At 44.6% G+C, this 17,874-nt stretch overlaps 1 protein-coding gene across 1 annotated transcript in view; it reads right to left on the bottom strand.

The window, feature by feature from the left end:
- LOC144774085 (extracellular calcium-sensing receptor-like) overlaps positions 1-16,509 on the bottom strand; it is an 86,219-nt gene extending 69,710 nt beyond the window's left edge. The window contains exons 1-3 of the mRNA XM_078659112.1: positions 16,444-16,509; positions 11,927-12,456; positions 9,574-9,700 (exon numbers count right to left, since the gene is read on the bottom strand). Of these exons, the coding sequence (XP_078515238.1) occupies positions 9,574-9,700; positions 11,927-12,456; positions 16,444-16,509 (723 nt within the window). The remainder of the gene's footprint in view (positions 1-9,573; positions 9,701-11,926; positions 12,457-16,443) is intronic.
- Positions 16,510-17,874: the final 1,365 nt, after the last annotated feature.

Here is a 17,874-nt window from a genome sequence, read left to right as displayed (position 1 = left end):
GGGTAAATGTATCCAATGACACCACAGTGCACAGCCATAGGGTCACTAAACCTTCTCCTGCCTAGTTCTGCAAAGACTGTAGCTGAACAAAAGTCAAGCAATGCAAATTCCTGGAGAGCGGCAATATCAAACTTATCAGAGCTAGAAGGAAACAATACAAATGAGCTCAGAAAAAGCACACCACTACTGGGACATGCATATCTAGGTAGATATCTATGAGACAGCTATCTCCAAGGATACTAAGAAGTTTTGGTGTTTGGTGGCCAACGTGCCCCAAATCACCTAGCAGAGTCTTTCCACCCTGAGATGTGGCACAAACGTTTCTCTGACTTTTATGGCTCCACACCTATGAAGGCAGTGGAAGCCTGACCCCCCCCCCAAATCTTGTGACACAGGTCCCCACATTCCCATTAATGACTGATATAATTGGCACTGTGTGGGCAATTGAGGCCATAGTTGCAGGCAAAGGTGCTGGGCCCGTTATTGTCCAGGGGGGCGTGAGGTTATTCTTGCCTATACATATAATAATGATCTAACACCATATAATTCGTTTTGCAGACATCCAGCCCAGCTAAAAAGCAGCCAAAATTGTCCCAGTTCAGAAAACGGGCTGAAGGGATTCCCCTTTGAACTACATAAAAAAGTCTCATTGATATAGTTTTAAAGGTCTTTTGTTGGCAGACTTAGAACAAATTGGATCTTTGGATGGAGGAACACCAATCCCTGTTATACCTGCAAGTGGAGTTTAGGAGGCAGGTAGGCACATTTGACCAGGTCTTTAGGTTATTGACCATCTACTGGAAGACAGTCGTCCTCCCGAAGGCACATTTATACCTAGTGATTGTGGACCTTAAGTCTACCTTTGACCTGGTCCATCACTGCAAATTATGGGAGGCCTTGAATAAAAATGATATCCTCCAGAGCTGCTGGATATCGTTGTATGACTGCACCCTGATACCTATACCCAAGTTCGATAGGGCAAAAGGGGCGAACTGACACAACAGATAGATGTGTCCTCGACCCAACATTATTCTCTTTATACCTCAATGGAGTGGTTGACTACTTGGAGGATAGGGAGAGCAACGCCCCCTAGGGTGGTGGGTCAGAGGATCCCTCTGCTTCTTTTTGTAGATGACACCCTCTTGGTGTCTAAATCCCTGGCTGGTTTGCAAATTCTGGTGGATAGATTTGCGGAATTCTGTGCCAACAGAGGGTTGCAAAATTCATGAACGTCAACCCCATAGATAATTTAGAGGCATGATTATGCTTGAAGCAAAGCCCTTACCTTAAATGAAGTGCCTGAGCTTGACTATCTGGGAACTAAATTAACCAGGAACATAGCATGGTATCCCAGGTCAAATAAAGTAGCTTGAACCAAACCCACCAAAGCTTCTGCAAACTTAAGCTGGGGCCTATTAGCAAGAAATAGTGATATTTATCGCTAAACGTGGTTAGCGACTTTGTTTTATCGCTGGCTATCGCTGGATATTTTAGCGGAGAAAACATGCTATTAGCAACGTTTTTCTCCATTGTGCTAAAATATCCAGCGATAGCGGCGAACTGCGAGAATATTGCTGGAAATCCAGCGATATTCTCGCATTAACGCCAATGGGGGCTTAATCTGATAATCCACCCCCCATTGACTATACAGGTAAGTCAACTTTTTAGCAGGCATTTGTGTATAGTAATAATCGTGCTTAGCGCGATTCATTTTATCGGTTCGCCTGCCTTGTTAATAGGCGATAGCTGTGTTAGCGACTGTTTTCAGTCTCTAACAGTTTGGGTACCCCCACTTTGCATGTCATTAGCGATAAATATCGCTGACTTGAAAAGCGGGCCCCAAACCTGTAGCTATCGCCTAAAAGCTGTTGCTAAATGCTGTTAGTGACAGCTTGCTAATAGGGCGTTAAAAATATCGCCGCTTTAGCGGGAAAAATTCCCGCTAAAGCGGCGATATTGCCCTTGCTAATATGCCCCTACAAGTCCTCAAAAGTTAGAAGTGTTTCACAAGCCTCAAAAGTATACAGGACCAAGGCAGAGGGTAGTACTCTTTACGGGCAGAATTATTGTACTTCATAAGTTTACCTCAATGGGGTCAGCTGAAAATAACTTCCTAAGAGCCTTGGTAGCCTCCTAGATGTACACTTCTCTTACCGCTATGCGGGGACATGGGCATTAGGCCAATGGGCCATGGAGCTCAGCTGAGACCATTAATATACTGATGTAGGATAAAGTACATCCCAGCCCTAGAAGACTACTATAACACCTTCAAAGAAATAGTGGCATTAGATAAATCTTGTAAAATCAAGTGGGTAGAATATGTAAAGGACTACTTGACCCAACTGGCCTTGGTGAGTTTTGGCCTGATAATGCCTGAGCGACACAATTATCCAGGGACAAAATTAAGGAAGCGTTCTTGGGGCTAATGTAGGGTTTGAATGCAAGGAATGGGAATCAAGGCACCCTAACCAGTGATTTCCTTGACTTCAAACCGCACATTGAGTTTGAACCATTCCTAGACTACATGCTGTCACCAGTTGCCAGACAATTCTACCTTAGATTATGGCATGGCACACTAACACTTTTGTCTTTCTGCTCCAAATGGAAATCCAAATCTGAATTGCATACTGTCTGCCCAGCGTGCCTGCAAGCAGAAGAAATCCTACCACACTTTTTCTTCTTCTGCTACGGATATGTACAGCCGAGATAAAGCTAGATGATCCCGATCTGTAGACAGCTTGGGTGTAGGCAGTACTCTGTAGAACTTAGGCTCCTAAGCATAGAGACTTCTATAGAACTGGTTGTCTATGCAGTTACTAAGTACCACCATTTTCTTGGCGCATTAGAGTCAAAGTGCTGATTTAACTTGATTGGCCATTGCAGGCCGCTTTTTGAGGTATTCCCTTTTGAGGAGGTACATGTGCAATTCATGGTTCACCACACCACATTATTTACATTTGTACTGATTGCTTATTTGTACTATATTGTACACCCATGCAAAGCCAAGTTAATTTCTATATTTAGGGTATGTGCTACCCATTATTGATGTGCACCTTCAACATCAATATTTGCTTGCTTTTGGCCTGTAGGCCTTTTGAGATTAGGTGTATTTAGGAAGCTGGGCCTTTATGTGATTTATTGATAACTCGATATACTGTGTAAGGACTCCAGTGGCTCTCGTATAAGCGATCAGGGTCTGGCTATGCAATCCCAAAGCGCTCTTTTAGGGGGTAGTGTGGTCGAGCAGCCTTAGGCTTAACACAGAGGAGTGCAAGGCATTCAGAAATTACACACACTAGTCAATAAATGATAACACAACTCAAGACGGAGAGCCACACCAATCATAAGAAATAACGAATATGTTTATATATATATATATATATTTTTTAGGCACTAAAATCAGTATGATCAGGCACGTTTTTCAATTATAGTTGATCAGGTGCAGAATAAAGTTGTTTAAACAGCGTCAAGTATTACCGTGATGTTCAATGTAGACTACACAGCAGTAATCTGCTTCACTGTCAAACTGTTTTAATATTGCAGGCAATGGGAGACGGCCAGGACCGTTGTGTGGAGTATGCAGCAGTAACCTGCATCACAGTCAAACAGTTTTTACATTGCAGGCAAATGGGAGATGGGCAGGACCGTCAATCAAAAGGCCATCGCGGTTAGGGTTAAAGTACATTGGATTTTGCAACACTTATGCCAAATAGCACTTGGAGTTAGCTTTGATCTCTATTATCTACCATTGCAGAGCAGAGGTCAATCTGTCAGTGGAGTGGCTGTCGTGCCAAGATGGTTTCAGCCACACAGTCAACGCCATCAAGCAGGATATGGCGTTGTGGGGTCATTTCTGGGGTCAGTCGCAGGTGCTGTGGATTGATCTCATGCTGGAGGGAAGACTGAAAGGGGCGGTGACCGAACTGGCTACCAACAAACTTTGGTTGCAGCAAAGGATGAATAAATTGACCTCGCAAGCTGAAAGTTATCAGGAAGGCAGTAGGGGCTCGGAAATTTGGTGTGAGACAGCTACCACTCTTGGAGGGGCTCTAACCACTTAGCTGACGGTCCACCACCTCGAAGGTCCCAGCGGTGAGCACTTTGAATGTCGTTTCAACCTGCAGCATACAGGGGATTGGTTCCACCAATACAAGGGAGTTGCCGGTTCTTGGTGAAAGGCAGGCAGACCTCCTGGGTTCTTGGAGAACAGCTGCAGGACAAGATGACTTTGGTGCAGGGATTGGAGTCAGAAGGCAGGTTCGCAGGTTTGGCACCAGGTCAGTCACATGCCCTCTTCTCCTTGCTGTTTGTGCCCCTTCGGAGTCCTTTGTCTTCTTAGCTTGGCAGAATCTATGGTTTTGGTCCGAGGGGGTGCCACCTAAATACTGAATTTAGGGGCTTTAGTGGGAGTGTCAGGTAGTAACCAATGGGCTACTTACCTTCAGGGTGACTACACCCTCATATGACCATTTCAGTTAGGAAGTGGGCATAACCCTGACCTTGGTTGGTTAATTCTCTCCAAGACAAGATTCACAAAAGAGTGGTCCACATCACCTGCCCCACCTTAGGGGTAACGTGGGCATACCGGTTAATCTAACAAATGTTTCCAGAACAGAGGGGGGTTGGATCCTCTTCTGTGAGAGAAACCAGAGTTGCATAACAAAGGTGGATAGGCTGCTTTGAAGCTCCCCTGCCTTGGAAGGAAAATCTGCAGGTTATCCTGTGGGAGGGGGTGGAAACACCCCATGCGAGAGCTGGCCTGGTTTCTGGCATCCTGAGTGCAAAGGCCCCCACCCTTGGGGTTCAGGAATACGTCTCTTGTGTCCAGCTGGCTAAAACCAGTCAGTCAGTACACCAGAAGCTGGTATATTTTCAGGAGGCATCTCTAAGGTACCCTCTGTGTGTATGTATTTATAAATCCCACACATTGAACTCAGTGTTTGTTCATCAATGCAAGATGTTTGATACCAAACATCCCTATTTTCACTGAAGCTATCACGTAGCAGAGGGACTCATATTTACAAGTATCCAGCTCATTTTAAAATGGCTTCCCTGTTCCCTTGCACTGGCCATAATTGAACTGCCCAATACAGGGGCCTATATGCTCATGCAGTTAGGCCCTCCAATATAGTATAGTGCACCCTGTCTTAGGACTCTAATGCCTGCAGTAGGGGTGACTTACCTACACTGCAAGCAGTGTCTTCAGGCATTGGACCGAGGTGGTGTTCTACGCCGTATTTTCACTTTTATCTTCACCATGACACACATTCTGCAATTGCAGTGTGCATGAGCTTGGTGCGGGGTCTCTAAGGATGGCACAATTCAGGCTGCTCGCTATCCAGGGACCCTCTTCATTACCTCTGGCCCTGGGTATCAGGGGTTCTATTTATTTATTAAGGACTTACAGGGGTAATAAACATATTGCCAATTGGGGAAACAATTGTACAGTTTTTGGGAAAGAGATCTGGCACTGTCGTCCTGGTTAGCCAGAAACCAGTGCACTTCCAGTTGAAATCACATCCACTACCTTAGCAAAAAGTGGGGGGACTGTGTCAAAAAGGGCACTTCCCTAGAGTGTTCCACACTGGTTCTGACACACTGCCATGGTAACCAATATGAGAGCTGATACACCCATTATACGATTGAGACTCTTATACATCATTTGTACTATGCTTATGGGTTTTATAACTCCTTTTATCATATCATAGCATGGGTATTTATGATTTCTGGAATGTTCTTTTCACACTGTGACTGGATATCAAAATGTATTTGTGTCTTGTCTGTGCCGTTTTGTTTAATGTACTTTTATGGTTTTCAAAAACTGAATAAATAATTATGATGACATGACACGGGATGGAGGTGTTGATCCAGTCTCCCCGGACAGTGGAAGTGTATTGCTTGTAATCCCAAGCTGGAGGATGGAGACAGGGATGCAGGCACTGAAGAGAGCAGGATGGAGACAGGGATGCTCCTAGTAATTAAATGTGACTTCTTTAGCAAGGGGTTGCTGATAAGTTCTTCTTGAGCACTTCCATTTGGATATTGGTGGTAGAATTGGGGTGAGCCAGTAGATGGGGTTTTATGATGGTACAACACATGCTTCAAAAACCTATGCGTGAACAATGTGGTCTCAACCACGACCATGTATTTACCACGCATGCATTAACCATCACATGCCTTTACCACACAATTTTGTGGAAAAGACATGATTGGTAAAGGGACATGTGTGGCTAAGATCGCACCCCTGCCCACAGCCCTGAAAACTGTCCCTTTTCCCCTACCTCGCCCTTAGCCTTAAATATTTACCCCAGACCCTAAAATCTACCCTGACCCCAGCCCTTCCACCCTGAGCCCTAAAAACTGTCACCCACTCCTGTAAAATCCCCCAGCCCAGCCCCCCACCCTAAGGCCTAAAACTGCCACCAGCCCTGAAAACTGTCCTTATCCCGTCCCCACATTGAGCCCTAAAAACTGTGCCCATGCCCTAAAAACTACTCTCACCCAAGACCTATGTCCTGAGCCTTACAAATGGGCCCCTACACCTGTAAACTACTCTGACCCAGCCCCCTCCTGCCCTGAGGCATAAAACATCCCCCAGTACGGAAAACGTTCCCTTCCCTCTGCCCTGCTCTGAGACCTAAAAGCTATTCCAATGCCTGCCCCTCTGCCTTGAGTCCTTAAAAATTGACCCCTTCCCCTGAAAACTACCCTGGCCCCCCTGAGCCCTAAAACCCCAAACAACTCTGACTCCCCCTGAGCCCTAAAAACTACCCCTACTTACCTGAACACATCCTCTCCCAATCCTTCCTCTTGCTGCCCCTCCATTCCAGTATCTAGACCCTGCACTGCCTTACCCTTGCACATGCCTGGTTAAGGCATATGCGTGGTTAAAGCAAGAGGAGTTCGGCTTGTGGAATAAATGTACTTGTGGCTCAGCCCACGTTGTTAAGGCTGTTTCCCAGTAGATGGGGTTGTTAGTGGGAGAAAGGCTTCTATGCAGGGACTGGCATGTTTTCATCAGATGCAGAGCTTTACACTTATTGTGCTTCTGTTGGCATTTCCTGCTTGGCACCATCATTATCATGACCTTCTGTAAGAGTCATTACCTTACACACTGCAGAAAGAAGATGTTATGAAAGAATCTAACCCAATCCAGTTTCTGAACCGTAGATAGTGGAGCCATGCCACCTATGTGGAAACTTTTTAAAAGTGAGTCATAAATCATCCCACTTATTTCCAGTTCTGAACTGATTCACTCTGCAAAGCACACAAAAGATCTGCTGCGAACCTATACTGGTGTCTGTGGAACAGCCAGTCTACCAGAGGTGAAGGGATGTTGCATGAGATGTGATGGAGCAGGCTGTCTGTGATCCTGAGACCTTGGAGAGTGCCTGCCTGCTGAGAAGGAAGAAAGAGAAATGATGGTCCTGTACGTGCTACCTGTGGAGGAGATGTCCAGCTGCCAAGTACAGAATTGGAGCAGCCCATAAAAGCCACCTTGCCTAAGGGAGTGTGCCAGAGATAACCTGTGTGAACCCGATGTTCACCATTCAGGGGAGTCACATTATATCCCTCGACTGCCGCAGTGGAATCCGAAGGACCTATAGTGAAAATACCTTCACCGTAACTGAAGACTACATCACAGTGCCAAGACTGGAGGATATAGAATCCACAGCACAAGTGCTGTAGCTGTGTGCCCATCATGAGCCGCTGTCAGCCAAGGCAGAGAGAAGGAGGAGGTACTGCAGAGACTGCAGAGATGAGCCTCAGTGACCATAAGCATGTCTGCTCACCCCATGCAGAAGCACCAACTGCACACACATGAGTGAGTATCAAACATTTGTGAATCATTTGTGATAAATGTATTTATACGACACGTATATACTTTTATGGTTTTCTCCTAATTGAAATCAAATAAAGTAAATTCTGATTCTGAGTATCGATTCGGGAAGCAGTGGGGGCAGGTTAAGTAAGGTATTATATTGGAACTTAACCACGAAATGGTCGGACCAACACAAAGGCAGTGCAGGCGGACAGTTAATGTCAGACAGGTTAGAAAAAATAGGGTCCAAAAAGTGACCAGCTATATGAGTGGGGCCATCATTGCAAAGAGGTAGATTCAATGCAGATAAATCAGCAATGAGCGCCCTACTTGCTGGACAATCCGTGCTTTCCAAATGAAGATTTGTCTCCTAAAACGGTAAAATTGGCTAATTTAAGTAGCTAAGGAGCCAACAAGTGTGACAGCAGGGGCACCCAAGACCCAGCTGGTCCTGGGGGTCGATAAATCAAGGCCCCAGATAGAGTGAGTTGGGGTGAGAGCATAAGTTTAAAAAGGGCAGCTTCACACTCCTGCAGTGGGAAGTCCTCAAATTTACATGAGTAGCTCTTTTTATAAATAATCGTAATCCCTGCACCCTTCCTGAGAGTTCTATCTCTCCTTATTATAGTGTAATTATCGAGGAGGGCGCATGCCACATCCGGACCTTCCCGAATTATCAGAAATTGGGGAAAATTGGACATAGTAAAATTCAACCAGTTATTGTTAAATAATGCCCCTTCTTATAACTCCATATCTCTAGCTTCATTGAATAGTATTTATAATTGTATTGCCTCCGTTTCTAATGTGTGCCTTCCATCCACGGCAAAAAAATGTAATAACCACCGGCCTCCTGCCCCTTGGTTTACGGAGCAGCTAAAGACTGAAAAAAGCAAGTGTAAAGCTATGGAAAGAAGTTGGAGAAGGAATTACGCCCCCGAGGCCAAAAATATCTATAAAGCCACATTAAAAAAATATCATGCTTTATGTAAAAAGGCACGAGCTGACTATGTCTCCTCGTCTATCCTGGTGGCAAAAAATTGTCCTCGTACCCTATTCTCCATGGTCAAGAAGTTGGCAGGTTCAGGGACTCAACCCAGTCCGCCTGTTCTTGTTGAACCACAATGTGACTCTCTTGCCAACGTCTTTATAAATAAAGTTGAACAAATCCATCAGACATTAGGTGGAATTTGTGTGTCAAACCCGGCTCTGCCTGACATTGCTTGGGTACATACCGTGGTAGAAGTCTCTCTGCTAAAATTGGAGCAGTGGGTTCTCTTGGACACTGTCTCCTTGTTTAAAATTTTAGCAAGCATTAAATCGGGTTCTCCGTGTGATCTGCTTCCAGCCACAGTGCTTCTACAGATGGAACAACCCGCTCTAAGAGTAGTGATGAAGCTATTAAACGCTTCTCTTAGGGAGGCACAGATGCCAACCGCCTGGAAACTTGCAATGGTTTTGCCATTGTTAAAAAAGCCAAACGCAGATCCTGCCATGCGGTCTAACTTTAGGCCCATTTCCCTGCTCCCGACTTTTTCCAAGGTCTTGGAGAAACATGTGAATGGCCAGCTATCTATGTTTGTGGAATCGTCTCAATTTCTGCACACCTCACAATCAGGATTCAGAGCAGTGTTTTCTACAGAGACCACATTGCTAGGCGTCACTGAGATGCTACGTCAGTGTTTGGACGATGGGGATACAGTGGCACTTATATTATTAGAACTAAGTGCCGCCTTTGATACGGTTTCTCACACCGTATTAATAAAATCTTCCAAGGCATTGGTCATCTCTAGATCGACGCTTGGCTGGTTGTTCTCCTTTTTATCAGAGCGAACATTCCAGGTGTTTTCCACTAGGGCCACTTCAAAGTCCCACACATCCCTGTATGGAGTGCCACAGGGCTCAATTTTGAGCCCATTTTTTTTCAACATTTATGTGCAACCCTTAGCAGTGATTGCTGAAGTGGCAGGGCTCGCATTATTTTCATGCACCGATGATACTCAAATCATCTTTTCTTTATCGGCTGATAGGAAACAGGGCCCTTCTACTCTGCAATTAGGCTTGCGCAATATTGCATCATGGATGCAACTTAATTTGCTCAAGCTCAACGGAGAAAAGACGGAAGTGCTTATCTTTGGGAAAAATTCTGAACATTGGGGCCCTCAACATTGGCCAGCTGAAATGGGACCTTTACCTACGCCTTCTTCTCAGGTCCGCAATCTAGGCTTTATTATTGACAACAAATTGTCAATGAAACAACCGGCAGAACAAATTGCAGCTACCGGTTTTACCATCTTAAAATGGTTAAAAAAAATTATTTGGATGATTCCTGTTGATACCCAAAAGACAGTAGTCCAGGCACTTGTAACGTCTCGCCTGGATTACCGTAACATTCTCTTTTTGGGGTCTAACAGAGATGTATTGCGTAAGCTTCAGGTGGTGCAAAATTCTGCAGCCAGATTGCTACGTACACTTCCCAGAATGTCGAACACGGAAAATGCCCTGAGAGAACTGCATTGGCTTAAGGTAGAACATCGTATAAAATTTAAAGCCCTATGCTATGTGTTCAGAATTAAGATCGGTTCTGCTCCTAAATACTTACAAGATATGGTACGCTCTTACCGTCCCTTACACCTGCTTCGCTCCTCTTCAGAAGAGCTCTTTGAAATTGAAAGGATCAAATTGACGAGAATGGGAGGTCGCTCCTTCTCTCTACTTGGGCCTACTTTGTGGAATTCCTTACCTGCTGTGATGCGGAGGGAGAAGCTGTTCCCCAACTTTCGGAAGCAATTAAAAACATGTTTTCTTAATCAACACTGCTAATTCAGATGTTTTCAAGTTTCTGTTATGGCTTGCGCTGGGAAACCCTTGTTGGGTAGCTATGCGCATTACAAAATAAATTAACATAACATATCAATGATCAGTTAACAGCAACTCTTGAGAACATTGACTGAACTTTCCAAACACAACTGTTTAGTGGGACTTTTTTTAATACCTCAAACTTCACAACAGAACTGGCTACTCAAGAGTAGGGGCTAACCTGTGGTACACAGACTGCAGGGAAGCTACTCCATTCTAGCAATAGTGAGCCAGCTCTAATCCTATGTCAAAGCCCTTCCACTACCTGTGTAGTAACTCCTATATTTTCCATAGTGATCATCTCAGTAGTTCAACCCCCTTCTTTATGAAAAATGTTATGATTTGGAGGTGATTCAAGTACTTCTCATTTCATAACAACAAAAGCTGTGCTGGACATTCTGATATTGCATCTACCGTGTGATTGTTGAGTTCTGAATCTCTACCCCCATACTAACTCTGAGAAGACGGCGACTGCTACTCTGCGAGTCAAATGCCATAGGGTATACTTGGCCAGTTTTATAATATCACAGGGCAAGGTCAGTGGTAAGTGACTCCAACTACCGCAGATAGGGTCAGTGACACCTGTATGACTTATGGACCCTCATGAACATGTTCAAATTCAACCTAACCTGTCAACCAGTAACTGATCAATGGTTTATGACCTCAATTGAGGTCACAACCCACTGAAACAATTTATTAGGAATCAAAGTTAGGAGAGATGACCTGCATATTAATTAGCAATGAGCCTCAAAAGGTATTTTCAAAGTCAGAAAGGCTTTTCCAACTTGCATTCTTGAATTTGTGGTTACAAAGCATGCAGTGAAAATTACCACAACAAATATTTCCAGCTTGTTGTGCATGTGCAATGCTGATATAGACAGGTACACAATACATTACTGCTCAAACTCACACAAGTAAACAAGATCGTGTTACCTGCCAGGGTTGTATATCATTATTGTCAGCACAAGAACCATTCAGGAATGGGCCGTGACCTGGCAAGCAGCTCATTATATGGTGCAGTGCATGCGCAAAAGCATACACTGCGGTGTAAGCTTGGTAAGTGTAGCACAGATCATTCAGTTCAAATAAGGTCTGAACTGTATTTTTATCCAGTGCCTCGTCCACTGAAAAAAGTGTCAGATTGTTTTCCTGTCCTTCAGCAGATACATGTGTGCTCATATTGACCTCTGGAAATAGCAATGGAAAGCTTTCTCCCAAAAGAGTTTTATAAATATATCGTTAGGATACCTCGATGGTACTAAGTTGTGCAAAAACTCTTCAAAATTCAACATCTGACCTGTGTAAGGTGCAATGCCCAGAGATCCGTTCAGTATTTTCCAAGCCTGGTTGTCCAGGACTTCAGATGCTATTTGAAAGGAGGCAGAGAAAATCCAGACTTTGCTGCTCACATTCAGTGAGTAAAGAGTTTGCAGTAGCGCCTTGGCATGCATCTCTGAGCTGTGGACAATGACCACCTTCACTGTGTGTCCCTTGATCATTTCAGCCAGTCTGATGATTCTCTCCTTGGAGAACTGAAGGTTGACCTGCTCCATGAATGCTACACAACCTCCCCCGTCTTCAATGCTTTTCCTTATTGCCTGTCCCCCTTGTAATCCCAACTCATCATTGGACACGACCATCCCCACCCAAGTACAATGGAAGTGCCCAACCAGTCGTGCCAGGGCCATGTTTTGGAATGTAGAGGGAGGCACCATTCGTAGGAAGGATGGGAACTGGAGCTTGTCGCTGAGTGAAGAGAGAACTGAAGAATGGCTGATCTGTCAGAAAGATACAGTGTTAGAAAAGAAGATTGAAAGTGGGGCATGTCACTGATGATATAATGAAACACCCTGGCTAGATTAGTGAAACTCATGGGTACAGGGCAGTCCAGGTGATAAATATTGACCAGTTATTTCTGGACCCCTGGAGCTAGTACTTGTAAAGCCATTCCTCCAAATGGCCAATCCTTGACACAACACATATATGTAGCAACAACACAGAGATACACAAGATACTGTTGATGCTCAAACTCAACTAACATTCATGAGGTTGAAGTACAGGGCTAGGAGAATACTCAGTGTAAAATATTGAGCTAGGAACGTCAAAGAAACACATACAAACTAGGCTTCTCCAGTTCACATTTTTTAGATGTATTCAAATATCTAAGTTATCATTCCCAGAAGTAAATCCTAGTTAAGGTACTAGCATAAGTCAAATCATAATATTAGGCCCAAACCCAAATAGCCATTTTGTAACTTGCACTGCCTAGCTTGACAGCATAGAAACGAAGACAAAGGCGAGAACCTACCTCCTCCCTGAATACCAATTCTTTAATTGTATTGTTTTTTAATTGCAATATTTTATAGCGCTTTCTACCCCTGACAAGGCGTTTAAGCCTTTTTTCGTGGAGTAACACGCTACTTCGGAACCCATAAAGGATTAGTTGTTAACTAGTATACTGAAATATGAATGTTTTTTAAGTGGTGGATATGTTAGTCAGTTATTTGGATTGTGAAGGTTAGTGGATAGAAGAAAGAGGGAAACATGTATTTATATAGCGCTTTCTATCTCTGATAAAGTGTTGAAGTGCTTTTTCGGTGAGCAGCAGGCTATTCCGGACCCTATAAAAAATGAGTGGTGAATTACTATAGTGAAATATGAAATTAATGTGAGTGGGGGGCATGCTACTCTGTTGTTTGAATTGAAAAGAATAGTGGAGGTGTAGAGGATGAAAGGATTTAGACTTTTATTTTGAAGCTCATAGCAGTAGGAGGAGGCTTGGAATGAGTAACAGGGTGCATAAAGAAGCAAGAGAGATGCAGAAAAAAGCAAGAGAAGTGCAGAAAGAAGCAAGAGAGATGCAGAAAGAGGGAAGACGAATGCAGAGACAACATGGGTGCACAAAGTAGCAGGAGTGGTACAGAAAGTGGTAAAAGAAGTACAGAAAGATGCAACAGGGGGACAGAAAGAGGCAAGAGAGGTGCAGAAAGAGGGAGGAAGATTACAAAATGAGGCAAGATGGGAACAGAAAGAAGCAAGAGAGGTACATAAAGACGCAAGAGAAGTGCAAAAGAAGCAACAGGTTGCTGAAAGGGGCTAGAGGGGTGCTGAAAGAGGCACAAGAAGTACAGAAAGACGTAACAAAGGTACAGAAGGAGGCAAAAGAAAGTACAAAATGAGGCAAGAGAGTTGCAGAAACAGGAAAAGGGGTGAAGAAAGATAGAAACGGGGTGCTGAAAGAGGCAAGAGAGATGCATAAATTTGCAACCAAGGTGCAGAAAGAAGCAAGAGCAGTGCAGAATGAACCAACAGAGGTGCAGAAAGAGGCAAGAAAGATGCAGAACGAGGCAATAGAAGTGCATAAAGAGGAGAAAGAAGTGCAGAAAAATGAAGCGAAAGAGGTTCACAAAGAGGCACGAGGGGTACAGAAAGAGGCAAGAGATGTGCAGGAAAAGAAAGAAGGGTGTGGAAGAAAGCAACATAAGTGCAGAATGAGGCAAGTGGGGTGCAGAAAGAGGCAAGAGAACTGCAGAAAGAGGCAAGAGAATTGCAGAAACAGGCAAAAGGGCTAAAGAAAGAGTGAACAGCTATGTAGACAGAGGCAAGTGAGGTGCAGAAAGAAGGAAGAGGGTACATAAAGAGGCCAGAGTGATGCAAACATGTGCAACAGGTGCAAAAGAACCAAATACAGTGCACAACGAGAAAAAAGGAAAGAGGCAAGAGAAGAGCAGAAAGAAGCAACAGAGGTGCTTAAGAAGGCAATAGAAGTGCAGAAGACGCAAGCAAAGTGCAGAAAGAAGCAACAGAGGTGCCGAAAGAGGCAAGAGAGTTGCAGAAAAAGGAAGAAGGGTGAGGAAAGAAGCAAGAGAAGAGCAGAAGGAAGCGAAAGAGATGCTTAAGGAGGGAAGAGGGGTGCAGAAGAAGCAAAAGAGGAACACAAGAGGCAAGAGGGGCACAGAAAGAGGCAATAGATGTGCAGAAAAAGGAAGAAGGGTGAGGAAGGAAGAAATAGAAGTGCAGAAGGAGGCACGTGTGGTCAGAAGGAGACAAGAAAACCTCAGAAAGAAGCACAAGAGTTTCAGAAACAGACAAAAGGGCTGCAGAAAAAGTGAACAGGAACAGCTATGCAGACAGAGACTAGAGGGGTGCCGAAAGAGGCAAGAGAAGTTCAGAAAGAAGCAACAAAGGTGCAGAAGGAGACAAAAGGACTCCATAAAAAGGCAAGAGAGTTGCAGAAACAGGCAAAAGGGGTGCAAAAAGAGGGAAGAGGGGTGCTTAAAGAGGCATGAGGGATGAATACATTTGCAACAGAGGTTCTAGGCCCCAATGACCTTTCTCTCCTACTTCCAATGCTATCTGCAAGTCCATCTTGAAGCACTGGCCCACCGTGAATGCTGGTAATCTCACAGTAGAACAACCACTTTTCACATTCAGAAAAAAACAGAAACCTAAAGGACCATCTGGTACAGGCAGCAGTACCATCTGTAAGACCTGCCTCGACCCCTCTTTTAAATTGAATTCCTTTTCTAACTGTAACACCTGTAATGTTATTTACTTATTTGTATGCCTGTGTCAAAAAATTGACAAAGGTCAGACCACAAAGACGTGAAACTAAGGATTGGACAGCACAGGAGTAGAGTATGATGCAGAACCCCAAATGCCCCGCTTGTTGAACACTTCATTGAAATGGCGCATAATGAGGATGACATCAAATGGACATTGATAAAAGTCATCAAACAACCATTCAGAGGAGGCGACATTTCTAAAATTGTCAACAAAGAAGAACTAAGAATGATCATCCTTACCAATAGCATCAGAAGTAGCCTCAACAGGAATGAGGACTGCACTAACCTAATTTAAAAGGACACTCCTGTCAAGCTGCTTAGTATCATTCTGCTCACTTTTGTCTATTCTTTTGCTTACTGTAATGTTATCAATTTTGCCTCACGTTATGTGTTATTACCATATTCACTGTGCATGCCGGGATCCATACATTGGTAAACAATCGTCTCACATCTATCATTACCTTCCAATGTTCCTTCCCAAATGTGTACCTTCAATTTCATTATTTCCCTTGGTTACATAATGGCCATCGGCACTGTCTGCAAATAACTACAATTTCCATTTTGCCTGCTCATTTTCTCGGGGCTAGATGTAATCGTCTCGCATCCACCTAAGGTTTTTGACAATTTTGTACCTTTGTTCTTCATCAGGCATGATTTAATTGTTGAACATTTTTTTTTAATTCCTATCGACATTCTATTCTCTCTCTTCAGTCTATTTTCTATTTCCATTCCTGTAAAGATGAGCTTTATACATGGAAGAGCAGACACCTTAGTAGGTGGTAGCAAGGTTATTTATTAATTAATATGCACACACACAGAGCGCCGAGCGTGTTCACCTCACACAGCTCCGGCATCTGAATGATCGCGCTCGGGAAGCGCGATCCCAAAATGGCCGCCGTTCACTCTACGTCATCACGTAGCGTGAACGACTAGAGTGGCAACTCTACATATCTCCCCCTTTTTGTCCAAACAAGCAACACAGTCTGTGGGAGGTTTAGAGCCCATCGCCCATTTCATAGTCCCGGAATCTGGAGGGTCTCACCACCAAACGCCCACCTCTGGTGCACCTTACCGGAGTAGATGTAGCTTCCTTCTCTCCCTGGCTTATGGACTCCGCCTCCTTATCTTTGTGGCCCAACACTCTCCCCTTGTCCACTGGCTCTTCCTCTACTCGTCTTGAAATGTTCGCACGTGGGGTACCTCCGCCTTCTGGTTCCGATCCTCATTCTGTGCTGTCCCCTTCTCTTTCCTGTTTGTCTGTATCATGTCCCGATGTGCCGTGGTCCATCACTTCGGGTTCTCGTGCCTCCGGGGCCCATTGCACTATTTTGTTACATCGAGCCATGCGATCCTGGGACCACACATTCCCATCACTCAACCTAGCTGCTCGGCCAAGGACTTCTCTAACTTGGAGCGGCCTGCTGTATTTACTGTCCCCTTTTCATTGAAGTGTGGCCAGTTTGACTCTCACCCAATCTCCTTCTTCCAACTGTGTGTCCTTTACATTCCTCCTCTTATTGTAGTGCTCAGAATATATTCTCTGGGCCCTTTTGAGGTTTGCTTGTAGTACCGCAGGAGACCACTTACTGGTCACCGTCTAGTCTTTCCACGCCATATTGTCCTTTGTGAATGGATCTCTTCCTCTAAGGATCTGGAAGGGACTGTACCCCGTTCCTGTGGGGGTGATGCGATATGCCCATATCATATGGTGCACTTCCTTCTCCCAGTCCTTCCCCATCATGATGGCTGCTTGGATGGAGCCCATCAGGACTCTGTTGAACCGTTCTACTTGTCCATTCCCAGCCGGATGGTATATGGACATGTGTTTGGAGCAGACTCCATTCCTTTCCATGAACTTTAGCCACTTGTGAATTGCGGGCCGTTGTCACTTAATATACAATTGGGGATGCCTTCCCTGAGGAAGATGGTGGTAAGGAACTTTAGTATGGTATCCGTGTCCATCTCTTCATTGACATGTACCTCTGGCCACTTCGAGTATTGGTCCACTAGGACACATAGGTATTTCGGGGACCCTTGATCGTCCAGGATGGGTCCCAAAATGTCAATGGAGAGTTCTTCCCATGGATTTCTCGGTGTGTCGAATTTTCCTATGGATGGCCTCAATGATGTCATGGTCTTATCGGCTTGTTGGCATTGGTTACACTCCCTTACATGTCGTTCCTTTTGCGTGTCCATGCCTGGCCACCAGTAACCTTGTTTGGTTCTCAGTTTGGTCTTCCCGATTCCTAAGTGGCCTTCGTGTAGCATGGCTAACAGTCTGGGGACGAGTCCTTCTGGGGGTACCACTTTGGCCCCTCGGTACATAAAGATTCCCTTGTCGCCAAGTGAGAGCTCCTCTCTCACTTCAAAGTATTTTCTCATGTCCCCGCTCAGATGTTTTTTTTCCGGCCATCCTCCTGTGATGTACCCCTTCACCTCTTGGAGGCTCTTATCCGCCAGATATGCTTCCTTCCATTCTTGGTTGCTGATTACCTTCTCTGGGTTCTCCATCAACGCCACCATTTCATCCTCTTCTTCCTTTTCTTCCTCCGCTATTTCCATTGCTGCTACCCTGCTCAAATAGTCAGCGACTTTGTTCCTGCTGCCCGGGATGTACTCAACATCATATCG

The sequence above is a fragment of the Lissotriton helveticus genome, chromosome 8 (assembly GCF_964261635.1).
Source record: "Lissotriton helveticus chromosome 8, aLisHel1.1, whole genome shotgun sequence".
In the NCBI taxonomy this organism is placed as follows: Eukaryota; Metazoa; Chordata; class Amphibia; order Caudata; family Salamandridae; genus Lissotriton; species Lissotriton helveticus.
The sequence above is the reverse complement of the archived record's forward strand: the minus strand, read 5'-3'. Positions and strand labels throughout refer to the sequence as shown.